The 27,907-nt window shown below is 42.4% G+C and overlaps 1 protein-coding gene and 1 pseudogene across 1 annotated transcript in view; one reads left to right on the plus strand and one right to left on the minus strand.

Annotated features, from left to right (window-relative positions):
- Positions 1–6,467, minus strand: part of LOC139550884 (heparan sulfate 2-O-sulfotransferase 1-like) — a 29,286-nt gene extending 22,819 nt beyond the window's left edge. The window contains exon 1 of the mRNA XM_071362120.1: positions 5,992–6,467. Within this exon, the coding sequence (XP_071218221.1) occupies positions 5,992–6,115 (124 nt within the window). The 5' untranslated portion in view covers positions 6,116–6,467. The remainder of the gene's footprint in view (positions 1–5,991) is intronic.
- Positions 6,468–6,839: 372 nt separating this feature from the next.
- LOC139550885 (selenoprotein F-like) lies at positions 6,840–27,502 on the plus strand (annotated as a pseudogene).
- Positions 27,503–27,907: the final 405 nt, after the last annotated feature.

Here is a 27,907-nt window from a genome sequence, read left to right on the forward strand (position 1 = left end):
AGGCCGTAGGAGGGCAACAACCCAGCAGCAGGACCGCTACCTCCGCCTTTGTGCAAGGAGGAGCAGGAGGAGCACTGCCAGAGCCCTGCAAAATGACCTCCAGCAGGCCACAAATGTGCATGTGTCTGCTCAAACAGTCAGAAACAGACTCCATGAGGGTGGTATGAGGGCCCGACGTCCACAGTTGGGGGTTGTGCTTACAGCCCAACACCGTGCAGGACGTTTGGCATTTGCCAGAGAACACCAAGATTGGCAAATTCGCCACTGGCGCCCTGTGCTCTTCACAGATGAAAGCAGGTTCACACACACGTGACAGACGTGACAGTCTGGAGACGCCGTGGAGAACGTTCTGCTGCCTGCAACATCCTCCAGCATGACCGGTTTGGCGGTGGGTCAGTCATGGTGTGGGGTGGCATTTCTTTGGGGGGCCGCACAGCCCTCCATGTGCTCGCCAGAGGTAGCCTGACTGCCATTAAGTACCGAGATGAGATCCTCAGACCCCTTGTGAGACCATATGCTGGTGCGGTTGGCCCTGGGTTCCTCCTAATGCAAGACAATGCTAGACCTCATGTGGCTGGAGTGTGTCAGCAGTTCCTGCAAGAGGAAGGCATTGATGCTATGGACTGGCCCACCCGTTCCCCAGACCTGAATCCAATTGAGCACATCTGGGACATCATGCTCGCTCCATCCACCAACGCCACACCACAGACTGTCCAGGAGTTGGCGGATGCTTTAGTCCAGGTCTGGGAGGAGATCCCTCAGGAGACCATCCGCCACCTCATCAGGAGTATGCCCAGGCGTTGTAGGGAGGTCATACAGGCACGTGGAGGCCACACACACTACTGAGCCTCATTTTGACTTGTTTTAAGGACATTACATCAAAGTTGGATCAGCCTGTAGTGTGGTTTTCCACTTTAATTTTGTGTGACTCCAAATCCAGACCTCCATGGGTTGATAAATTTGATTTCCATTGATCATTTGTGTGATTTTGTTGTCAGCACATTCAACTATGTAAAGAAAAAAGTATTTAATAAGAATAATTCATTCAGATCTAGGATGTGTTATTTTAGTGTTCCCTTTATTTTTTTGAGCAGTATATATATCTCACCAGATAACACAGATGATGCTAGCTACAGGATACACATATCGTTAAAGGCACAGATACCAAGCCACTAACAATATGCCTGGAAGAAAATCTAAATATTAGGAAAAGTGATTCAACCTCTGAGTAACGTAACAAGATATGAATGACACAGGGAGCAAGGAGCAGATAATAAAATAAGTTGTGAATGGGTCATATTTGAGTGTGCAATAAAATGGGCCATATAAATACACAAAACTTGCTTTCTCAATGTAGACAGAAGAAATGCATCAGAACCTGGTTAGACAGCCAGGGGTGTCCATCACGTCACCCTGCCTCAAACCTCAGAACTATTTGACCATGCAACACATAGTTCACTGCTCCAGTGTACAGAGACATTTGATCTGTGGACGGAACAAGCAGACGTATTGCCAAGTCAACAAATTATTGGAGTGCGCAGTAACGCTGGCCTTCTAGGCAGAGTTCCTCTGTTCAGTGTGTGTTATTTTGCCCATCTTAATCTCTTCCTTTTTATTGGCCAGTCTGAGATATGGCTTTTTCTTTGCAACTCTGCCTAGGACAGCATCCCAGAGTCGCCTCGTCACTGTTGACGTGTGCAAAGCTGTCAAGACAAAAGGGTAGCCATTTAATTTGATTTGTTTAACACTTTTGGCAACTACATTATTCCATGTGTTATGTCATAGTTGATGTCTTCCCTATTATTCTACAATGTATAAAAATAATAAAAATAAAGAAAACCCTTGAATGAGTAGGTGTTCTCTGTCAGAGTGACCATTGGGTTATTTGTCACCTCCCTGACCAAGGCCCTTCTCCCCCGATTGCTCAGTTTGGCCTGGCGGCTAGCTCTAGGAAGAGTCTTGGTGGTTCCAAACTTCTCCCATTTAAGAATGATGGAGACCTTCAAATGGTACCCTTCCCCAGATCTGTGCCTCAACACAATCCTGTCTCGGAGCTCTACTGACAATTGCGTCGACCTCATGCTTTGGTTCTAGCTCTGACATGCACTGTCAACTGGGGGACCTTATATAGACAGGTGTCTGCCTTGCCAAATCATAACCAATCAATTGAATTTACCACTGGTGTACTCCAGTCAAGTTGTAGAAACATCAAGGATGATCAATGGAAACAGGATGCACCTGAGCTCAATTTCAAGTCTCATAGAAAAGGGTCTGAATACTTATGTACATAAGGCATTTCTAAAAACCTGTTTTCACTTTGTCATTATGGGGTATTGTCTGTAGATTGATGAGGATTATAATTTAGTTAATCCATTTTAGAATAAGGCTGTAATGTAACAAAATGTGGGAAAAGTCAAGGGGTCTGAATTCTTTCCGAATGCACTGTATATGACTACATTGTGACGTTGTTTGTTTGTTTTGGACTTAGCCTAAACAGCCTGTTTGGACACACAATTTTTCCCCTCGAGGCAAGTCGAAGTCGGTACCCGAAGCCCCCTCGTCAGCGATTGGTCAACGGTAGGGTTTGATCAATGAAGTGCCTGTCGTTATTCAATGAGAGACGAGAGGCTCGGAGGAACAGAAATGGAGTCCCTGGAGATGGCGGAAACAAGATGGTGGTTAGGAGTAGTGCAGTATTATGATGAGGAGACGTGTACTTGGAAAACAGAGAGGGTGAGAAGGTCTAAGAGAGAGAGGGAAGAGGGTGAGCTTGAGTCAGGTAAGAATGGTGGAAAAATGGGAGATGGTTTGTTAAAAAAAGGGAAGAAAGTGTAAGCAGAGGGAGCTGAAGACAGGAGGAGAAATGGAAGTGAATGAGGGTGAAGTATCGGAGGTGGTAGGTGTGGTGAAGTTATCGGAGACTGAGTCTTGCACCGAGGGTCAGGATAAAGATGAGTCTGACAGTAGGAGTGGAGTTTATGGAAAAAGTGGACTCTTGCCTGATCCATTTGTGGTTTCACAGTGGGGGTCTTTTTAAATGTATTTAAAAATAAGTTGGGTACTGTGGAATCTGTGAAGGTAACCAGAATGGGTTGTGATAATTGTTTGTGTTTCTGCTGGTCAGAGGGAGAGGGAAGAGGGTGAGCTTGAGTCAGGTAAGAATGGTGGAAAAATGGGAGATGGTTTGTTAAAAAAAGGGAAGAAAGTGTAAGCAGAGGGAGCTGAAGACAGGAGGAGAAATGGAAGTGAATGAGGGTGAAGTATCGGAGGTGGTAGGTGTGGTGAAGTTATCGGAGACTGAGTCTTGCACCGAGGGTCAGGATAAAGATGAGTCTGACAGTAGGAGTGGAGTTTATGGAAAAAGTGGACTCTTGCCTGATCCATTTGTGGTTTCACAGTGGGGGTCTTTTTAAATGTATTTAAAAATAAGTTGGGTACTGTGGAATCTGTGAAGGTAACCAGAATGGGTTGTGATAATTGTTTGTGTTTCTGCTGGTCAGAGGGAGAAGGCGCTCGGAGTAAAACAAATGGGGGCAAGACAAGTGAATTGTTTCGCTCTCAAGAAAAGGGTGCCAATGAAAGAAGTGATAACTGGGGTGGCAGTAAATATATAACTTGACCAGTTGAACTGAAAGATTCCCGGTGTATGTGATGCGACGCAGAAAGGGTGGCGAGAGTGGGGAAACAGAAGAGTCGTTGTCTGTTCTTTTCAGGTTTGAAATTGAGTCTTTGCCCGCCAAAGTGAAGCTAGGATATATACAGTTGAAGTCAGAAGTTTACATACTTAGGTTGGAGTCAATAAAAAAAAACCTCATTTTTCAACCACTCCACAAACTATAGTTTTGGCAAGTCGGTTAGGACTTCTACTTTGTGCATGACAAGTCATTTTTCCAACAATTGTTTACAGACAGATTAATTCACTGTATCACAATTCCAGTGGGTGAGAAGTTTACATACACCAAGTTGACTGTGCCTTTAAAACAACTTGGGAAATTCCAGAAAATTATGTCATGGCTTAAGAAGCTTCCGATAGGCTAATTGACATCATTTGAGTCAATTGGAGGTGTACCTGTGGATGCATTTCAAGGCCTACCTTCAAACTCAGTGCCTCTTTGCTTGACATCATGGGAAAATCAAAAGAAATCAGCCGACCTCAGAGAAAAAAAATTGTAGACCTCCACAAGTCTGGTTCATCCTTGGGAGCAATTTCCAAATGCCTGAAGGTACTACATTCATCTGTACAAACAATAGTACAGATGAATAGCAAGTATAAACACCATGGGACCACCCAGCCGTCATACCGCTCAGGAAGGAGACGCGTTCTGTCTCCTAGAGATGAACGTACTTTGGTGAAAAAGTGCAAATCAATCCCAGAACAACAGCAAAGGACCTTGTGAAGATGCAGGAGGAAACAGGTACAAAAGTAACTATATCCACAGTAAAACGAGTCCTATATCGACATAACCTGAAAGGCCGCTCAGCAAGGAAGAAGCCATTGCTCCAAAAAAAAGCCAGACTACTGTTTGCAACTACACATGGGGACAAAGATCGTACTTTTTGGAGAAAAGTCCTCTGGTCTGATGAAATAAAAATAGAACTGTTTGGCCATAATGACCATCGTTACATTTAGAGGAAAAAGGGGGAAGCTTGCAAGCTGAAGAACACCATCCCAACCGTGAAGCACGGTAGTGACAGTATCATGTTGTAGGGGTGCTTTGCTGGTGCACTTCACAAAATAGATGGCATTATGAGGAAAATTATGTGGATATATTGAAGCAACATCTCAAGACATCAGTCAGGAAGTTAAAGCTTGGTCGCAAATGGGTCTTCCAAATGGACAATGACCCCAAGCATACTTCCAAAGTAGTGGCAAAATGGCTTAAGGACAACAAAGTCAAGGTATTGGAGTGGCCATCATAAAACTCTGATTTAAATGTCAGGAATTGAAAAACTGAGTTTAAATGTATTTGAAGGTGTATGTAAACTTCCGACTTCAACTGTATATACACACCATCATTGAGGTACGTTTTCCTGAGGTACGTATTGCAAGGCTTCACGGTGTCTTAATGTAACCTAGCCCTTGATCGTGACTCATTTCCATTACATATAAGAGTCATTGGACGAAGGCGTCTCCTGTAGTTTAAGAGCTGCGACGCTTGGCATGAACATAAACACGCATCACTTGTGGTACGGTTTTGGAAGCATAAGGACCTTACCTTTCATATCAGCGAGAAATCATTTACAATTCAAAAGGTTTAATAGATACACACCTTTATAGGGTTAGGGTTGCCACACAACCATATTTCCATGTTGCAGCGCTTGTTTACGTGACAAACAGATGGAAGACCGAATGGACTATACCTGTGCTAATTACCTGTGTTTTAACAAGACAGACATCACAAATGCATTGTCACTGAAAAATACTGTCAGCTGCAACTGTTAAAACAGTGTACAGTAAGTGTGTATTTTAAATTTGTTTAATGATTTTGATGTGATATTAAAGTAAAGTAGAGGGCTATTTCTAGAACCGTACAGCAATTGAGAATCAGTTCACAATTCAAATTGAGTATTTGGCTGTTTTGGCTCCCAGAGCCAATTCACCCTTTAAAACAGAATATGTAAGGTCCTTGGACTAAGGAGTAACCTTAGGCTGCTTTAGTCCAATATTGGGCTAAATGTAACCATGACTGCGTCCGGACATCAGTGCAGTTGTGTAAACAGCGTAAGTGTATGGTTGGCATCTTCTGGCAAAAACACAATCTGACTGCAAATTGGATATATATCTATCACACACACTCACACCTGGGTTTGCCCTCAAATGCCAGTTTGTCACTTCACAGACAGAATTGTCACAAGATAACCCTAAATTGACAACCATGCTGACAAACGCTTAGCAATGATTCAACCCCTATTGGATGTCACTCATTTTCCTTGTTGTATTACCTTCTGCGCGCAGCATGATTAACATGGACAGTTAGAACGCAGTCTTACCTAGCTTCACCCGAGACTCCTCCAGCTTCTGGATTTGGTTCTCCAAGAAGAACATGGCCACTGCGAATGCCAACAGCGCCAGAAGCTGAAACTTTGGCGGCATCATGATCCTTAGAAGCCCCATCAAACAGTCCAGTGAGAACAGGTCATTCCTTGTTTAGAAAATACTACATAAAAGGAAGTAGAACGTTGTCAATCACAGCGCGAATTTGTGTCTGTGTATGGCCCTGTGCATTTGAATTGTTCTTGTCCAGTGTTTACATCCCTGGTTGTTCAGTAGGGAACACACTCAGATCCAAATGATTTGTTTCATAGGATAATGTACTCTCATAAAAGAGAACTGCATGAAACCTCAATACCGTCTTGACGTTGAGATGCCCCCCCCACACACACAAGGGTTTCAACAGAAACGGCCTTGTGTTCCTCCGTGTCCGCGATTCTTCCTCTCTAGAGCTGTGTCCCGTTCAGTTCACTCCGCACGCCTATCTTCGTCAGATGATTTATATTAGTTACAAAATCCCTATTGGTGGAAAACCAACAGTCCACTAAATTGGATAGGCTTTTCATTGGTCAACAGTCAAGTCTATTGTAACGGGATTGGACACATTTTAAACAGTTCTTGAATTTGGCAACAGGGGGCGGTGTCCACATGCGAATGGAATGTAGTAACTGTGTCTGGTCACAGAAGAAAAGTCAAAGGTGCCTTTCTGTTAGCCATATGAAAAGAGGAAGAAAAATGACAAATTACAACTTTTAGACCGATAATGATAAACAATCAGATATTATTATTGCGAATATAAAATCACAGTGTGTTGAATATAAAGAGAACCCAAAAAGCGTGTATATTGCAATTTACAGGACATCAGGCAGTTGGCAGTACTACTTCCTACTTTTAATGGGTCCTCAATTTCCTTCCCTAACAAAGCAATCTCCAAAATGCCTGGGGAGGTGTATCTCCTGTGGCTTCTTTCTCTCATACAAACGGTAGGTTTATCAACAAAAATAAGAATATCCACACGTATACATAGCACAGCGTTTATCGGATGGCAGATTTTCTTTTGTTACACTCGATTTATACCCACTCCTTTGCCGCGACAGTCTAGCTATCTTGAAACGAATGACGTGGTTTATCAAAATCGCACCGGTTTACGAAAGTTGATTCGTTCACCAGCTAACGTTAGCTACAAATGACAGTACATCTTAAACGTTAACACTTACATACTGCACTTTAACGCGAGTTGTGATAGATGAAAGACTGAAGTGACAAAGGGAAGAGCCAACCACGGCGCGACAGTCACCAGCTGAGATTATGCAAACATTCTACCTAGCTAACCTCATTATTGTATTTCTGTGAAGATGAACGCGATCATTTAAACGGGTTACATGCACACGACCCAATGATGTGTATATAATAAACACGTGTATATAAATTAATGTTTATGTACGGAATTTCCACAACACTACTTTGTGTTAGTAATGGATGCTCAATGAAAGGAACTGTCCTGATTTGTCGTAGAAGCTTGCTAAAAAACTTGAGCAAGCCTTCCTTCATGAACTGGTCTCTGTAAAATGGTATAGAATCAGCTTGATCCCCTCTGTCGAAGACGCTTGGACCTTCTTTTTTGACATTTTCAGTGGTATTGTTAACAAACACGCCCCCATAAAGAAAATGTAGAGTTAAAAACAGGTTAAGCCCCTGGTTCGACCATGATCTTGCAGAGTTACTCCACCTCAAGAATTGCATTTGGCGAAAGGCTTGGCACACGCATACTCAGGCTGACTGGCTCTCATTTAGGCGAATTATAAATAAGTTCACTCAGGCTGTCCGGAAGGCCAAAGTTAGTTACTTTAAGGAGCAGTTCTCTCTCTGGGTCTAACTCCAAGAAGTTCTGGATAATGGTTAAAGACCTGGAGAATAAACCCTCCTCACAGCTGCCCATGTCCCTTAAAGTTGATGTGGTTGTTACTGACAAGAAGCACATGGCTGAGCTCTTTAATCACCACTTCATTAAGTCAGGATTCCTATTTGACTCAGCCATGCCTTCTTGCCCGTCCAACATTTCCTAATCTCCCACCCCTTCTAATGTGACTAGCCACAGTGCTCCTCCCTCTATTTCTCCTGCCACGCTACAAAGTTTCTCCCTGCAGGTGTCCAAGGTGCTGAAGGAGCTCCTGAAACTTGACCCCAAAAAAACATCTGGGTCAGATGGCTTTCTTCTTTAAAACTTCTTGTGGGATGGTAGGGTCCCACCTGGCCAAAATCCGGTGAAATTGCAGAGCGCCAAATTCAAAATACAGAAATAGTCAAATTAAACATTCATAAAAATGCAAGTGTTATACATCGGTTTAAAGACTAACTTCTTGTTAATCCAGACGCTGTATCAGATTTCAAAAAGGCTTTACGGCGAAAGTATACCATGCGATTATCTGAGGACAGCGCCCCGCTTACAAAAGCATAGAAACATTTTACAACCAAGTAAAGGAATTACAAAAGTCAGAAATATCGATAAAATTAATCACTTACCTTTGATGATCTTCATATGGTTGCAGTCACAAGAGTTCCTGTTACACAATAAATGTTAGTTTTGTTCGATAAAGTTCCTCTTTATGTCCCAAAAATGTTTTGTTGGCGCGTTTTATTCAGTAATCCACTGGCTCAAAGGCGGTCACGACATGCAGACGAATACATCCTAATAGTACAGGTAAAGTTCGTCGAAACATGTCAAATTATGTTTATAATTAATCCTCAGGTTGTCTATTGTCTAAATAATGGCTAATATTTCAACCAGACAATAGCGTCTTCAATAGAAAGGAAAAACAACGAACGGCGTGCAATCGGGTCACTCGCTCAAAACAGCTCTGGTTCATTCTAGAGTCCACTGAAAGAATGGTCTCATTCTTCTTCATTATTCAGAATACAAGCCTGAAACAATGTCTAAATACTGTTGACTTCTAGTGGAAGCCATGAGAACTGCAATTTGGGTCCTATCCAAATACATACTGTATAGGCATTCAATAGAAAAGTACCCACATCAAAAATATCCCACTTCCTGGATGGATTTTCCTCAGGTTTTCGCCTGCCATATCAGTTCTGTTACACTCACAGACATTATTTTAACAGTTTTGGAAACTTTAGAGTGTTTTCTATCCAATACTACCATGCATATGCATATCCTAGCTTCTGGGCCTGAGTAACAGGCAGTTTACATTGGGCACCTCATTCATCCAAAATTCAAAATACTGCCACCTACCCAAGAGAGGTTAAGGTTGCTGCCTCTATCATCGCCAAGCCTATCTCAGACCTTTTTAACTTGTCTCTCCTCTCTGGGGAGGTTCCCATTGCTTGGAAGGCAGCCACAGTTTGTCATTTATTTAAAGGGGAGATCAAGCTGATCCTAACTGTTATAGGCCTATTTCTATTTTGCCCTGTTTATCAAAAGTGTTGGAAAAACTTAAAAATAGTCAACTGACTGGCTTTCTTGATGTCTATAGTATTCTCTCTGTTATGCAATCTGGTTTCCGCTCAGGTTACAGATGTGTCAGTGCAACCTTAAAGGTCCTCAATGATGTCACCATTGTCCTTGATTCTAAGAAATGTTCTGCTGCTATTTTTATTGACTTGGCCAAAGCTTTTGATACAGTAGACCATTCCATTCTTGTGGGCCGGCTAAGGAGTATTGGTGTCTCTCTGAGGGGTCTTTGGCCTGGTTTGCTAACTACCTCTTTCAAAGAGTGCAGTGTATAAAGTCAGAACATCTGCTGTCTCAGCCACCGCCTGTCACCAAGGGAGTACCCCAAGGCTCAATCCTAGGCCCCACGCTCTTCTCAATTTACATCAACAACATAGCTCAGGCAGTAGGACGCTCTCTCATCCATTTATATGCAGATGCAGTCTTATACTCAGCTGGCCCCTCCCTAGATTTTGGGATAACCTCTCTACAACAAAGCTTTCTTAGTGTCCAACATGCTTTTTCTGCACTTAACATTGTTCTGAACACCTCCAAAACAAAGGTCATGTGGTCTGGTAAGATGAATACCCCTCTCCCTGCAGGTGTGATTACTACCTCTGAGGGTTTAGAGCTCGAGGTAGTCAACTCCTACAAGTACTTGGGAGTATGGCTCGACGGTACACTGTCCTTCGCTCAGCACATATCAAAGCTGCAGGCTAAAGTTAAATCTAGACTTGGTTTCCTCTATCGTAATTGCTCCTCTTTCAACCCAGCTGCCAAACTAACCCTGATTCAGATGACCATGCTAGATTACGGAGACGTAATTTATAGATCGGCAGGTAAGGGTGCTCTCGAGTAGTTGCTGTGAAGTTGTTAGATTACTTGTTAGATATTACTGCACGGTCGGAACTAGAAGCACAAGCATTTCGCTACTCTCGCGTTAACATCTGCTAACCATGTGTATGTGACCAATAAAATTTGATTTGATTTACCATTCGGCCATCAGATTTTCCACCAATGCCCCTTATAGGGCACATCACTGCACTCTATACTCCTCTGTAAACTGGTCATCTCTGTATACGTGTCACAAGACCCACTGGTTGTTGCTTATTTATAAAACCCTCTTAGGCCTCACTCCCCCCTGAGATATCTACTGCAGTCCTCATCCTCCACATACAACACCCGTTCTGCCAGTCACATTCTGTTAAAGGTCCCCAAAGCACACACATCCCTGGGTTGCTCGTCTTTTCAGTTCTCTGCAGCTAGCGTCTGGAACGAGCTGCAACAAACACTCAAACTGGACGGTTTTATCTCAATCTCTTCATTCAAAGACTCAATCATGGACACTCTTACTGACAGTTGTGGCTGCTTTGCGTGATGTATTGTTGTCTCTACCTTCTTGCCCTTTGTGCTGTTGTCTGTGCCCAACAATGTTTGCGCCCTGTTTTGTGCTGATACCATGTTGTGTTGCTGCCATGATGTGCTGCTGCCATGATGTTGTTTTGCTGCCATGCTATGCTGTTTTAGGTCTCTCTTTATGTTGTGTTGTCTCGCTTGTTGTGATGTGTGTTTTGTACTTTATTTATTAGTTGTTTTTTTATCCCAGCCCCCATCACCGCAGGAGGCCTTTTGCCTTTTGGTAGGCCATCCATTGTAAATAAGAATTTGTCCTTAACTGACTTGCCTAGTTAAATAAATAAAAAGTAAATGTGAGATTCCTCCACATTACTGATTGGTATGCCAGCCCATACTCTATCTGTGCCACTGTTGTGGCTAAATGGAGATGTACTTAAGAATAAGTAATGTGACAACCAATCCAATGTCTCCCATTGTCTCCTGCTCAGCTGTCGGCATATGGAGCCAACTTGTCCTCCGAGTCATGCAGGGAGCTGGGCTTTTCCAGCAACCTCCTGTGCAGCTCCTGTGACCTGCTGGGGGAGTTCAGCCTGAGCTCGATCCAGCCTGTCTGCAAACAGTGCTGCCAGCAGGAGGCCCATATGGAGTCCAGGAAGGTAAGACATTAGGCTGCATTTAGACTATCTATGGGTATATCAATTGTTGTTGTCTCTGTCCATTTATCTGCACTTATTGGAAAATCATTTTCGGGTGACAATAATGTGCTGGAAGCTCATCAATAGCCTGAGTTTCACCCGGTCAGTCCTACTCAGACCAGTGCCAATGAGAGGCGAGGAGAGGATGTAGTGAGCTGTATAAGCAAGGATCGACTAGGTCACTTGCGTGCATGTCATGTTCTTTCATTCACTGTCTTCTTAGGTAAGCAACTCCAGTGTAGATTTGCCCTTGTGTTTTAGGTTATTGACCTGCTGAAAGGTCAAAATCAAATTGTATTAGTCACATGCGCCGAATACAACAGATGTAGACCTTCCAGTGAAATGCTTACTTACAAGCCCCTACCCAACAATGCAGTTTACAAACTACGAATAAGAATAAGAAATAAAAGTTACAAGTAGTTAAAGAGCAGCAGTAAAATAACAATAGCGAGACTATACACAGGGGGTACCAGTACAGAGTCAATGTGTGGGGGCACTGGTCAGTCGAGGTAATTGAGGTAATATGTACATGAAGGAAGAGTTATTAAAGTGACTGCATAGATAATAACAGAGAGTAGCAGTGGTGGAAAATAGGGGGGGCAATGCATTTGATTAGATGTTCAGAAGTCTTAAGGCTTGGGGGTAGAAGCTGTTAAGAAGCCTCTTGGACCTAGACTTAGGGCTCTGGTACCTCTTGCCGTGTGGTAGCAGAGAGAACAGTCTATGACTAGGGTGGCTGGAGTCTTTTAGAATTTTTAGGGCCTTCCTCTGACACCGCCTGTTATTGAGGTCCTGGATGGCAGGAAGCTTGGCCCCAGTGATGTACTGGGCCGTACGCACTACCCTCTGTAGTGCCCTTCGGTCGGAGGCCGCGCAGTTGCTATACCAGGCAGTGACGCAACCAGTCAGGATGCTCTCGATGGTGCAGCTGTAGAACTTTTGGGGATCTGAGGACCCATGCCAAATCTTTTCAGTCTCCTGAGGGGGAATAGGTTTTGTCGTGCTCGCTTCACGACTGTCATGGTGTGCTTGGACCATGTTAGTTTGTTGTTGATGTGGACACCAAGGAACTTGAAGCTCTCAACCTGCTCCACTGCAGCCCCGTCGATGAGAATGGGTGTGTGCTCGTGTCCTCTTTTTCCTGTAGTCTACAATCATCTCCTTTGTCTGGATCACATTGAGGGAGAGGTTGTTGTCCTGCCACCACATGGACAGGTCTCTGACCTCCTCCCTATAGAATGTCTCGTTGTTGTCAGTGATCAGGCCTACCACTGTTGTCATCGGCAAATGTAATGATGGTGTTGGAGTCGTGCCTGGCCGTGCAGTCCTGAGTGAATAGGGAGTACAGGAGGGTGCTGAGCACGCACCCCTGAGGGCCCCCTGTGTTGAGGATCAGCGTGGTGGATGTGTTGTTACCTACCCTTACCACCTGGGGGCGGCCCGTCAGGAAGTCCAGGATCCAGTTTCAGAGGGAGGTGTTTAATCCCAGGGTCCTTATCTTATTGATGAACTTCGAGGGCACTATGGTGCTGAACGCTGAGCTGTAGGCAATGAATAGCATTGAAATCATCTCCCAGTGTCTGGTGGAAAGCCGACCCAACCAGGGTTTTGCCTGTGCTTAGCTTCATTCCATTTTATTTATTTTTATCCTGAAAAACTCCCCAGTCCTTAACGATTGCATACCCATAACATGATGCAGCCACCACTATGCTTGAAAATATGCAGAGTGGTACTCAGTAATGTATTAGATTTGCACCAAACATAACACTTTGTATTCAGGATAAAACTTTTTTTTTTCTCGCGGTGTTACTTTAGCTTTTTGTTGTAATCAGGATGGAATATTGTAATCAGGATGGAATATATTTTGGAATATTTGTCTTCTGTACAGGCTTCCTTTTCACTCTGTCAATTAGGTTAGTATTGTGTAGTAACTACAATGTTGTTGATCCATTCTCAGTTTTCTCTTATCACAACCATTAAACTCTGTAACTGTTTTAAAGTCTCCATTTGCGTCATGGTGAAATCCCTGAGCGGTTTCCTTCCTCTCCGGCAATTGGGTTAGGAAGGACCCCTATATCTTTATAGTGACTGGGTGTATAGGTGCACCATATAAAGTGTAAAAACTTCACCATGCTCAAAGGGATATTAAATGTCTGCTTTTCTTTGCGAGACATTGGAAACCTCCCTGATGTTTGTGGTTGAATCTGTCTTTGATATGTACTGCTCAACTGAGGGACCTTACAATTATCTGTATGTGTTTGGGTACAGAGATGAGGTAGTCATTGAAAATCATGGTAAACACTATTATTGCACATAGTGAGTCCATGCAACTTATTATGTGACTTGTTAAACAAATATTTACTCCTGAACTTATTTAGACTTTCCATAACAAAGGGGTTAAATACTTAATGACTCAAGACATTTTAGATTTTCTTTTTTAATTGTAAATTTAAAAAAAAACTTAATTATACTTTGACATTATGGGGTATTGTGTATATGTGTAGGCCAGTGACCAAAAAAAACTACATTTTAATTCATTTTAAATTCAGGCAGTAACACAACAACATTCTGAAATAGTCACTGTGTGAATACTTTCTGAAGGCACTGTATATCAGCACATACCTGGCTCCACGATGGGGCAAAAAGGGGGCTTAGCTCCCTCAGTTGAAACTTGTGCCCCCTCAGTTTTAGTTTTATGTCCCTGTATAAAAAATAGAAAAAAAAGTTCAAATGATTGAGTGACAGGTTTAGCGAAGAGAATACAGATTTTGCGCCGTCAGCACAATAGTCAGAGCGCACCACGATGTGTGTAGGGGTGCTATGGGAAGCCACTGGGGCACAGAGTTTCCGTTAGCAGGTAATTGCTGGCTTTTGGCCAATAAAATAAATTGTCCGGGGCTGCTCTGCTGCTGAGGAGAGAGAGAAAGCGAGAGAGGAGCCTTTGCCTAGGCTAGTGTTGATTGCAAAGATGGAGGCCTTTTTCATTGAAGTGAAACAAAAGTTAGAGTATGCATATAGTGAAAAGCCTACAAGGCAGGGCTCCAGACTGCAACCCTTTAGTCCCTTTTTGCGACCTTTTGACACCTGTCTGTGGGAATTTAAAAAATGAATTGGTTGCATTTGTGTGGGCTGTACATTCACCTCACTAAAAACGGCCTGTTTTTTTAGGAGGCTAAAACCATGATTTAGTCAAACAGTAAAGTACTTTATCGTCATGATTCCTGTAATGAAAGTGTCTGCCTGCCTGCCTGCCCATGTATCTGTTTCACCGAGGCCTGCTGCTGTGTCGAGCGAGTCACACTCTTATTTCCCAGAGGGACAAATGCTCCGTAAGTGTTATGATTGAATAACATTTTAAAATCCAATTGCTGGGGAAACACAGCTATCCTCTTGTCACAGCTGGAAAGAGGATGCTCTCAGCTTTCTGTAGGTTTACTTTTAATTTCTCAGCTCTCAATTATGAGTTGGATAGCAAATGTACTGTTAGATTAATACATTGCTACTGTGTGTGGGTTTTATCTTTTAATTTGTGATCTACAGTGCATTCGGAAAGTATAGTACCACCAGAGATTCAGTTATATGGATTTTTATCCATATTGCTCAGCCCTTTTTATTATTAGTTCGCTGTAGTCTATGATTGCTGGGAAGATAATAATCTTTGGGTCGTTTCACCATTATCAGCTGACCAGTGGAGGCTTCTCAGAGGAGGAAGGAGATGTCCATCCTCAGTGAATTTCATAACAATTGTGAAAACATTAAAGTTATCCTTTTTAGATAAAACTATACTAAATATATTCACTACACCAAATAATTGATTAAAACACACTGTTTTTGCAATGGTCTACAGTAGAGGTCGACCGTTTAATCGGAATGGCTGATTAATTAGGGCCGATTTCAAGTTTTCATAACAATCGGAAATCGGTATTTTTGGACACCGGTTTGGCCGATAAAAAAAATAAATATATATATATATATATATATATATATATATATATATATATATATATATATATATATATATATTTTTTTTTACACACCTTTATTTAACTAGGCAAGTCAGTTAAGAACACATTCTTATTTTCAATGACGGCCTAGGAACTGCCTTGTTCAGGGGCAGAATGACAGATTTTTACCTTGTCAGCTCGGGGATTCAATCTTGCAACCTTACGGTTAACTAGTCCAGCGCTCTAACCACCTGCCTCTCATTGCACTCCACGAGGAGCCTGCCTGTTACGCGAATGCAGTAAGAAGCCACGGCAAGTTGCTAGCAAGCATTAAACTTATCTTATAAAAAACAATCAATCATAATCACTAGTTAACTGCACATGGTTGATGATATTACTAGTTTATCTAGCGTGTCCTGCGTTGCATATAATCGATGCGGTGCGCATTCGCGAAAAAGGTACCTAACCATAAACATGAATGCCTTTCTTAAAATCAATACACAGAAGTATATATTTTTAAACCTGCATATTTAGCTAAAAGAAATCCAGGTTAGCAGGCAATATTAACCAGGTGAAATTGTGTCACTTCTCTTGCGTTCATTGCACGTAGAGTCAGGGTATATGCAACAGTTTGGGCCGCCTGGCTCGTTGCGAACTAATTTGCCAGAATTTTAGGTAATTATGACATAACATTGAAGGTTGTGCAATGTAACAGGAATATTTAGACTTATGGATGCCACCCGTTAGATAAAATACGGAACGGTTCCGTATTTCACTGAAATAATAAATGTTTTGTTTTCGAGATGATAGTTTCCGGATTCGACCATATTAATGACCTACGGCTCGTATTTCTGTGTGTTATTATTTTATAATAATGGCAGTTGTTGATGTGTTCCTCGTTCGAGCCCAGGTAGGAGCGAGGAGAGGGACGGAAGCTATACTGTTACACTGGCAATACTAAAGTGCCTATAAGAACATCCAATAGTCAAAGGTATATGAAATACAAATGGTATAGAGAGAAATAGTCCAATAATTCCTATAATAACTACAACCGAAAACTTCTTACCTGGGAATATTGAAGATTCGTGTTAAAAGGAACCACCAGCTTTCATATGTTCTCGTGTTCTGAGCAAGGAACTTAAACGTTAGCTTTCTTACATGGCACATATTGAACTTTTACTTTCTTCTCCAACACTTTGTTTTTGCATTATTTAAACCAAATTGAACATGTTTCATTATTTATTTGAGGCTAAATTGATTTGATTGATTTATTATATTAAGTTAAAATAAGTGTTCATTCAGTATTGTTGTAATTGTCATTGTTACAAATAAAGAAAAAAAATCGGCCGATTAATCGGTATCGGCTTTTTCTGGTCCTCCAATAATCGGTATCGGCGTTGAAAAATCATAATCGGTCGACCGCTAGTCTACAGTAGCCTCCGCGGCACTCTGTAGGGTATCACCGTGGTGTAGCCGGAGGACAGCTAGCTTCTGTTCTCCTTCGGGTACATTGACTCTAATACAAAACCTAGGAGGCTCATGGTTCTCACCCCCTTCCATAGACTTGCACAGTAATTATGACAACTTCCGGAGGACATCCTCCAACCTCAGAGCTCTTGCAGCATGAACTGACATGTTGTCCACCCAATCAAAGGATCAGAGAATTAATCTAGTATTGAAAGCATAAGCTACAGCTAGTTAGCACTGCATAAAATGTAGTGAGTAGTTGACTCAGAAAGCAAGAGAGACTATAGTTGGAAAGTTTTGAACAAATTCATTTAGAGATAAATAAATAAATAAATATATATATACATACATACAGTGGGGAGAACAAGTATTTGATACACTGCCGATTTTGCAGGTTTTCCTACTTACAACGCATGTAGAGGTCTGTAGGTACACTTCAAGGTACATAGGTACACTTCAACTGTGAGAGACGGAATCTAAAACAAAAATCCAGAAAATCACATTGTATGATTTTTAAGTAATTCATTTGCATTTTATTGCATGACATAAGTATTTGATCTCCTATCAACCAGTAAGAATTCCGGCTCTCACAGACCTGTTAGTTTTTCTTTAAGAAGCCCTCCTGTTCTCCACTCATTACCTGTATTAACTGCACCTGTTTGAACTCGTTACCTGTATAAAAGACACCTGTCCACACACTCAATCAAACAGACTCCAACCTCTCCACAATGGCCAAGACCAGAGAGCTGTGTAAGGACATCAGGGATAAAATTGTAGACCTGCACAAGGCTGGGATGGGCTACAGGACAATAAGCAAGCAGCTTGGTGAGAAGGCAACAACTGTTGGCGCAATTATTAGAAAATGGAAGAAGTTGAAGATGACGGTCAATCACCCTCGGTCTGGGGCTCCATGCAAGATCTCACCTCGTGGGGCATCAATGATCATGAGGGATCAGCCCAGAACTACACGGCAGGACCTGGTCAATGACCTGAAGAGAGCTGGGACCACAGTCTCAAAGAAAACCATTAGTAACACACTACGCCGTCATGGATTAAAATCCTGCAGCGCACGCAAGGTCCCCCTGCTCAAGCCAGCGCATGTCCAGGCCCGTCTGAAGTTTGCCAATGACCATCTGGATGATCCAGAGGAGGAATGGGAGAAGGTCATGTGGTCTGATGAGACAAAAATAGAGCTTTTTGGTCTAAACTCCACTCGCCGTATTTGGAGGAAGAAGAAGGATGAGTACAACCCCAAGAACACCATCCCAACCGTGAAGCATGGAGGTGGAAACATCATTCTTTGGGGATGCTTTTCTGCAAAGGGGACAGGACGACTGCACCGTATTGAGGGGAGGATGGATGGGGCCATGTATTGCGAGATCTTGGCCAACAACCTCCTTCCCTCAGTAAGAGCATTGAAGATGGGTCGTGGCTGGGTCTTCCAGCATGACAACGACCCGAAACACACAGCCAGGGCAACTAAGGAGTGGCTCCGTAAGAAGCATCTCAAGGTCCTGGAATGGCCTAGCCAGTCTCCAGACCTGAACCCAATAGAAAATCTTTTGAGGGAGCTGAAAGTCCGTATTGCCCAGCGACAACCCCGAAACCTGAAGGATCTGGAGAAGGTCTGTATGGAGGAGTGGGACAAAATCCCTGCTGCAGTGTGTGCAAACCTGGTCAAGAACTATAGGAAACGTATGATCTCTGTAATTGCAAACAAAGGTTTCTGTACCAAATATTAAGTTCTGCTTTTCTGATGTATCAAATACTTATGTCATGCAATAAAATGCAAATTAATTACTTAAAAATCATACAATGTGATTTTCTGGATTTTTTGTCTCTCACAGTTGAAGTGTACCTATGATCAAAATTACAGACCTCTACATGCTTTGTAAGTAGGAAAACCTGCAAAGTCGGCAGTGTATCAAATACTTCTTCTCCCCACTGTATATATATATATATAATATATACGTTTTGCTAGTGAATGCAGCTAGCTAGTTTTGCCTACTCAAACACCAGAATCAGACAGAGGGATGCTAGGTGGCTATGGCAATCCAACACTGGAACTCTTCCAAGTCAAGGTAAGCTTTTGGTTTTATAATATTTTGCCGCCGGTTTAACATGCTGTAGCGGGTTTACTAACGTGTTCTAGTATGTTGACTATGACATGACAACGATGTAGGCTGTGTGTAGCGGTTATGATATAAAGGTTTGGCTTGGAAAGTTGTTTTTGCCTGGTCACAGAAAGCTGATGTGTTGTGCACTGAAGTACACAAGTGACAGCAAAAGGTGAGAAGAGGAGGAGGAGGGTGCCTAGATAGTTGTGAGAAGGCATTATATACAACGAGCAAAGTGATCTTGGTGTTTTTATGTGGCTGCTATGAAAGTGAACTGTGTTTTGCGTGTGATCGGGTAAATTCATTCTGCCGATTCTGTTCAAAAACTTTTCTTGAACGGAAGCAAACGAAACAGGGATAAACATTTTTCGAATAGAAACTCTCATTTGCAACTGTTGGACGAATGATTACACCCTAGATCAGCTAGATGCGGGCAAGAGTGCAAGGCGTATTAAATGTGTCACTGTCACTTTGATTACTCAAAATTCTCTCGACCTGTGTTGTGTCATGACTGTCCTGTGAGGATCACAATGGGTCAGATCAGCTTGGCAATGGTTGACAATAACCGGACCTAATCACCCACAGAAGAGGGGAGGAAGGAGCTGGTGGGGGTTTTGACACCTCACGCCCTGTTGTAGAGAAATACTTTCTTTCCCGCTTCAGTATTTAACCCAAGGAATGTTCTTTGTTAAGACTTTTCCCGCCGAAACTCTAACACGGTAAACGGTGAATAATGGAACAATAATTGGAAAACAATGGAGCTATGGAAAACAAATGTAATATTGGTTTTCATTTTGTGATGTCACTAACTGTATGAACAAAATACTTTAACTTGGAAAGTATATCCCCTTTATCTGTCAAGTTTCCATCCAATAAGTTGTGCATATAATATGAAAATGATGAAAGTGTTTTTGTTAAGATGGATTCAATTACACCTCCTAAAATCACATTCCTATCTCCTATAAACTGTACATAAGTAAGGAGCAACGCCCCGACAAGGTCAGAGAGTTTGTCATGCTGACAGAACCGCCCCCTACGCTTCAAACTATCCCATCATACTACGAGTCTCAAATCACCATATTCGCCGACTATCATCATCAATGGGAACCGTCAACACGGTTGTGTTGTGACAAGGTAGGGGTGGTATACAGAAGAGAGCCCTATTTGGTAAAAGACCAAGTCCATATTATGGCAAGATCAGCTCAAATAAGCAAAGAGAAACGACAGTCCATCATTACTTTAAGACTTGAAGGTCAGTCAATCCGGAAAATTTCAAGAACATTGAAAGTTTCTTCAAGTGCAGTCGCAAAAACCATCAAGCGCTATGATGAAACTGGCTCTCATGAGGACCGCCACAGGAAAGGAAGACCCAGAGTTACCTCTGCTGCAGAGGGCAAGTTCATTAGAGTTACCAGCCTCCAGAAATTGCAGACCAATTAAATGTCAGAGTTCAAGTAACAGACACATCTCAACATCAAGTGTTCAGTGGAGACTGCGTGAATCAGGCCTTCATGGTCGAATTGCTTCAAAGAAACCACTACTAAAGGACACCAATAATAAGAAGAGACTTGCTTTGGCCAAGAAACACGAGCAATGGGCATTAGACCGGTGGAAATCTGTCCTTATGGTCTGATGAGTCCAAATTTGACATTTTTGGTTCCAACAGCCATGTCTTTGTGAGATGCAGAGTAGGTGAACGGATGATCTCCACATGTGTGGTTCCCACCATGAAGCACGGAGGAGGTGTGATGGTGTGGGGGTGCTTTGCTGTTGACATTGTCAGTGATTTATTCAGAATTCAGGGCACACTTAACCAGCATGGCTACCACAGCATTCTGCAGCGATACGCCATCACATCTGGTTTGCGCTTAGTGTGGCTATCATTTGTTTTTCAACAGGACAATGACCCAACACACCTCCAGGCTGTGTAAGGGCTATTTGACCAAAATATGGAGTGATGGAGTGCTGCATCAGATGACCTGGCCTCCACAATCACCCGACCTCAACCCAATTGAGATGGTTTGGCATGAGTTGGACCGCAGAGTGAAGGAAAAGCAGCCAACAAGTGCGCAGCATATCTGGGAACTCCTTCAAGACTGTTGGAAAAGCATTCCAGGTGAAGCTGGTTGAAAGAATGTGAAGAGTGTGACTTGTTTATTGTTTACTCCATGTGTAACTCTGTGTTGTCTGTTCACACTGCTATGCTTTATCTTGGCCAGGTCGCAGTTGCAAATGAGAACTTGTTCTCAACTAGCCTACCTGGTTAAATAAAGGTGAAATAAATAAAAAAATAAAAAGAGTGTGCAAAGCTGTCATCAAGGCAAAGGGTGAAGAATCTCAAATATAAAATATATTTTGATTTGTTTAACACTTTTTTTGGTTACTACATGGTTCTATATGTATTATTTCATAGTTTTGATGTCTTCACTGTTTTTCGACAATGTATAAAATAGTAAAAATAAAGAAACCCTTGAATGAGTAGGTGTGGCCAAACTTTTGACTGACTGGTACTGTGTGTGTGTGTGGTTCATTTTCGTGTCAGCCAGGTAGGCTATACTCATGTAAAGATAAGCAATGTGCTTAATATTAGGACAGTTGAGAAATAAATATAGTAGGCATAGCTTATAAAAAGCTGATGGGATCCTCTTTCTAATAGAGGCCATTTAACTCGGTTTTCTCACGCTATTGCATAGCCTATAGAATTTTTGTGCAACATGACCTCTTTTACATTACATTTGCTTTGATGTCAGAGTGGTTAGAGAGACAATAGTGATGAGTAGCAGGTTTGGTAGGCTACTAATGACCATCCGCATCAGAGCTTGCAGAAGCCTAATTACCGCGACTAAACGGACACGTTGAACAGCCCTACTCCCTCATCTTAAACGGCAACGACCGCCACTGCAGCTTACGTGCCCCAGTGTTTGAAAGTTGGTCAAAGGTTGCAGTTATAGCAGTATCATCACACTACCACTCTGTCCTTAACAAGCCTTCAACTACTCAAATAGACTGAAAGCTGATTCAGGTGGTGGAGTACAAAACAACTGTCATTTCTGCTTGATTAAACTAAGCCCACGTGCTGTGGTATCCTAGCAACACTACTTAGGAGAGCAAGCCTACAGAGAGCAGTGTGAGCAGCAGCACACCTCAAGTCACTTCTTGATTGTTACCTCAGTCCTGTAATGTATAATTATATGCCACTTGGCAAACACTTTTCCTAAAAGTGACTTACAGTAAGTGCATACGTTTATACTGTGTATGGGAACCCTCACGAGCGCCACCCTCTTGACAACTGTGCCACAAAGGAAAACATGTACTGTAAGGCTGTGGTTGCCATTTTCCATGTTGAGCTAAAAACATCACATTTCTGCCCCTCTTCTTAATTCTTAGGAGACCTGGGAGATGGCACTACTACATTCTGCTGCATTATTCATATTTGCGAAAGGACTTTGTATTGTTTTAATGAGCCTCGGTGAGCATAGAGAACATTTTGTCAATCAAATCTCTCTGTTTGTCCAGAAATGATCCTTCAGTTGCACCTACGGCCCTGCTGCTTCTCTGCATGCTAATATTACTGTCGCTCCAGTTCCATTAGTGGAGCAAGCCAGCAATGGCCTTTTTGGGTTTTGGCCCATTCTAATGAGTTTTTACTCAAATCGTTTTAGAAAATGCCCAAAAAATGGGCATGACATTAGGGATGGGCATGGTTATTTCAATATGGTACTTCCACTTATACCATGGTCTGACTCATGAAAATGTACCATGGTTTTAGCCTTGAAGTATGGTGGTACTGCCATGCACGCAAATAATAATAATAATAATATCGCTTAATTTATACCATGGTAGTTGTGGATCATGGAAATTCCATGGTTTTAACCTGCATTATACATTCTACCATGGTAATGCACAATTATGAAAAATGGTACCAATAATTATCATATGGTACCATCTTTATTAATTGTGCGTTACCATAGCACAATGGCAGTATAATGCATTAAATAAATAACCCCCCCCAGTTCAAAAGAGGTTGGTATTATATTGATTCATTTCTATAATCATATGGGCACGTTTCTGATGAAGTCAGAGGCAGGCTACTATTGTTGGTCCTAGTTTGTCTGTAACATCAAAGAAAAGACACTAGTTGCTGTGAAAAAGGGGTAATTTCTGTATTAATAGTACTGTTTTTGCTCATGTTTAGGTTTCCTGTAGAGGGTGGGAGAGACCAAATTTATGGCATTTTGTAATTCACAGTATTTATAGGCAAGGGGTGTTGTGCTTGTTTTGGCCCGGAGAGGGAGCCGCACGCTCTAGTCGTTGCATCACGCACTCTCGCGCTAACCTGCCTAGTAAGTGAGTCAGTTGAATGAGAGCCAACTGAAAATTGTATTGAAGAGGGAAGCACCAGATAAACTATTTCCTCACGGACCCTTGTAAGCGCAGAACGGAACACGGCTACATTCAATCCTCGCGCCTTTACATCGCTAAAGACCGTGTACCTCCAGATAAAATAATTTAAAAGTTATGCTCAATATTACGGAACTGTTTTATCTTTCTGCCGCGGATTCGTGAGCATGTCGTGGGCCATTTTTGTAACTTTTTTAAAAATGTATTAAACTAGGCAAGTCGGTTAACAAATTCTTATTTACAATTATGGCCTACCAAAATGCCTCCTGCGGGGACGGGGGCTGGGATTAAAAATAAATATAGGACAAAACGCACATCACGACAAGAGAGCCAACACAACACTACATAGAGACCTAAGATGACAAAGCATAGCATGGCAGGAACACATGACAACACAGCATGGTAGCAACACAACATGATGACAACATGGTAGCAACACAACATGGTAGCAGCACAAAACATGGTACAAACATTATTGGGCACAGACAACAGCACAAAGGGCAAGAAGGTAGAGACAACAACACATCACGCAAAGCAGTGACAACTGTCAGTAAGAGTGTCCATGATTGAGTCTTTGAATGAAGAGATTGAGATAAAACTGTCCAGTTTGAGTGTTTGTAGCAGCTCATTCCAGTTGCTAGCTGCAGCGAACTGAAAAGACGAGCCACCCAGGGATGTGTGTGCTTTGGGGACTTTTAACAGAATGTGACTGGCAGAACGGGTGTTGTATGTGGAGGATGAGGGCTGCAGTAGATGTCTCAGATAGGGGAGAGGTGAGGCCTAAGAGGGTTTTATAAATAAGCTTCAACCAGTGGGTCTTGCAATGGGTATACAGAGATGACCAGTTTACAGAGGAGTATAGAGTGCAGTGATGTGTCCTATAAGGAGCATTGGTGGCAAATCTGATGGCCGAATGGTAAAGAACATCTAGCCGCTTGAGAGCACCCTTACCTCCCGATCTATAAATTACGTCTCCGTAATTTAGCATGGGTAGAATGGTCATCTGAATCAGGGTTAGTTTGGCAGCTGGGGTGAAAGATGACGATTTACGATAGAGGAAACCAAGTCTAGATTTAACTTTAGCCTGCAGCTTTGATATGTGCTGAGAGGACAGTGTACTATCTAGCCATACTCCCAAGTACTTGTAGGAGTTGACTTGTAGGAATCACACCTGTGGGGAGAGAACCATTCTTCTTACCAAATCACATGACCTTTTGTTTTGGAGGTGTTAAGAACAAGGTTAAGGGCAGAGAAAGCTTGTTTGACACTAAGAAAGCTTTGTTGTAGAGCATTTAACCCAAAATCTAGGGAGGGGCCTGCTGAGTAGAAGACTGTATCTGCATATAAATGGATGAGAGCTTCCTACTGCCTGAGCTATGTTGTTGATGTAAATTGAGCGGTGTGGGGCCTAGGATCGAGCCTTGGGGTACTCCCTTGGTGACAGGCAGTGGCTGAGACAGCAGATGTTCTGTCTTTATACGCTGCACTCTTTGAGAGGTAGTTAGCAAACCAGGCCAAAGACTCCTCAGAGACACCAATACTCCTTAGCCGGCCCATAAGTATGGAATGGTCTACCGCAGGGGTGCCCAACCAGTCGATCGCGAGATGATTATACATTTACTCAAATTCAGCCATACAAATCAATGCCTATAATCTTTCTGTTTTAATGTTCGACAGTCCTCCATTCACAGCAATGTCTGAAAAGTCAGGTGATTTACATAAAATATGACCAGTTCCTGCGCACTTATTGACGTATGCCGAGTTAGTGTGTCCGGTGCCCCCTGCCAAGTCTGTGTCCAAGCCTTTGTCGATATGCACCCATAATCAACAAAACTGTGACTTCCTCCCATGCAGTGTGTTGTGAGAATAAATGTTGCTGTCCTGGCTTAAGGGAAAGGAAGCTTGCTGGTGTAATTTAATTTGTGTTCCCAGTAACAGTGTGCCTGTGAAATACTGCTGTGACACTCCAATTTCCGCTAAGTTATTGTGTTTTGGTGTGGAGCTTTGATTACCAGCGGGTCACAAAGCTGCCATCCGTCAGAACCCTTCCATATGCAGAGGCTCACAGTTTAATGACCCTGATGAAGAGCCTGTCTACCACGTTTACGAATCAGACTGCCCAGAATCACATTATCCCAACTCAACGCCAGGAGCTTCACTGTGGGTGGGCGTCAGTGTGTAAAAATGAATAGTCAGGAAGGTAGTTGGATTGTTTATTGGCCAAAGGATTGCGAAGATAAACCTCAGCAATGGTTTAGGACAAAGATGCTCCACTTCTCGAGGGCCGTAGTCCTTGCTGTTTTTTTCTTTTCTTCGTTTCTCCCTGGCAATTTAATGAATTAATTAATATCGTTGACTGACCAGTGATTGCTAGTTACCACGTCGTAATCAAGTATGTTTAAAAAGGCAAGGAGGTGAACTAGCTTGTGGCCCTTGACGTCTGGAGTTGTTTTGCTGGTTTTAGTGATGAGCTGATGTATTAGTCAAGTTTCTTGTTCTTTTTTTAAAATTGATGTGAGCTGAGCTCCCAGGGCTTAGTCTTCCTCCAGTAGAACAACATGTGCATCCTGAGCCGCACCCTGACCAACCACAGGACTTAACACAGTGCTTTCCCCTCCACAGCTCTACCCTGGGGCCATCCTGGAAGTGTGTGGATGAAAGTTGGGGAGGTTCCCTCAAGTCCAAGGTGAGTTGTGTTGTCGCGGGACCACCCACCTGGTAACGCTTATTGGTGTCCGTTGTCATCTGGGTGTCAGTTGGCTGTGAAGGGGCTGTTATTGTAGCCTGCCTTTGTGTGGGGTAGAGCCTCGGAGCTCTCTGCCTTATGGCACTGTTTGTGTTCCGGACAGCTGCACGCTCGCGTTCACAACTGTGGTCCCTTTTGACTTGATTACCGAATAATGTTTTCCCAACGGCTTCTGTTTACAAGCTTTGTGCAACAAAAAATAGAACTGTCCATCAATTGATTAATTCATTAGAACTTTGATATTGTTGACCTTTTGTGTCCACAGCTTTTGTCAGGTCTGACAAGCCGAAGATGTTCAAGGGTCTTCAAATTAAGGTACAACATGAATTGTAGATACTCTTGCCTGTTGCGTACAATTAATTAGTTGAGTTAAATGCAATAAAGAAGTGGTTGTTTCTCTGACAGCTTTTCTACGACTTTGGAATGAAAATAACCACATTGTCTTGAACATAATCTCCTGTCATTATGGAATGAACCCTATGCCACACCATAATGGTATTCAATATTACACCGTATAGGGAGTTCTTATTATCTTATAGGCATTACAATGGCTATGTGGGAATTGGTTAACTTTGTTTGGCCGCAGTCCTGATAGTCCTCTGTTATTATTTTTGTTTCAGTATGTGAGAGGTGCAGACCCTATACTAAAGCTGCTGGACGATAACGGGAACATTGCTGAAGAACTCAGCATCCTCAAGTGGAACACGGATAGTGTGGAAGAATTCCTGAGCGAGAAGTTGGAAGTATATAATACCGATTTGTAGTACTCATCACCCAAATTTTTTTTGGGGGGGCTACAAATTTGTGCACTGTTTTGGATTTTATTGTTTAAAGGGACTGCGCTATTGGACTTTTTTTTTGTAGTACCTGAAAATCATGAACTTCGTCCGTAGATTTTGTGAACTGACATGTGCCAGGATGTAAAACGGATGTTTATAGATTTGTACCTGAACTTACCTGCAAAATACCTGGCATTAACATCAAAATTATTGGAATGAAGTAGACAAAGAAAGACTGTAAAGATGTTCACTGCTTGTTACCTTTTTTGTATTTTTTTCTCCCATCTGTCAGTTGTCTCTGTAGTTTAAAAGAAATACGACTTATGGTTTCAGCGGTGGGATCTTGGGGTGGGGGGGCCAAGTCATTCGCTTCATGCAGATGTTTCGGGGAGGAACACATTAGTGAAGGCCTCACAGTAAACCACATTTTGGGATGTGAGACCTGATGTCCCTGTGTGTCACTCTGGGCATCTTGCAGTGGAGAGAGACTGGATTCCCCAGTGTGTGAATTAGAATGGGGAGGAAAAACACTACAATTAATAAAATGACTCATGTTATTTTTTTGTGTGTCATCTGTTTGAGCATACACTGCATTTAATTGTGCTGTGTTGCATATTTCTGGTAGTCTGACACTCACGAAAACCATATGTCTGACATGGAGGGTAGCTTTGATTTGCCAAAGGGTGTAACATTCATGCCATCTAGTGGAAGAAAATAGTATCACATGTTAATAATTTCCATGGCCGGTATGAGTACAGTCCACTACTCAGTTTAACTAAATGTTATGGTAGGCCATTTGAAATGCAGAAAATACGCTTTTGATGCATAGAGGGAGTTTTACAGATTTATTTGGTTTATTACATTGTACAAATGAAAGCTTCATCAATAAACCAAGCTTGAAACAAATGGTTATTGCCAGTATAAAAAATGGAGCCCACTTTCAACCACAACAGAACACACTT

Source organism: Salvelinus alpinus, chromosome 23 (genome assembly GCF_045679555.1).
Source record: "Salvelinus alpinus chromosome 23, SLU_Salpinus.1, whole genome shotgun sequence".
Classification (NCBI taxonomy): Eukaryota; Metazoa; Chordata; class Actinopteri; order Salmoniformes; family Salmonidae; genus Salvelinus; species Salvelinus alpinus.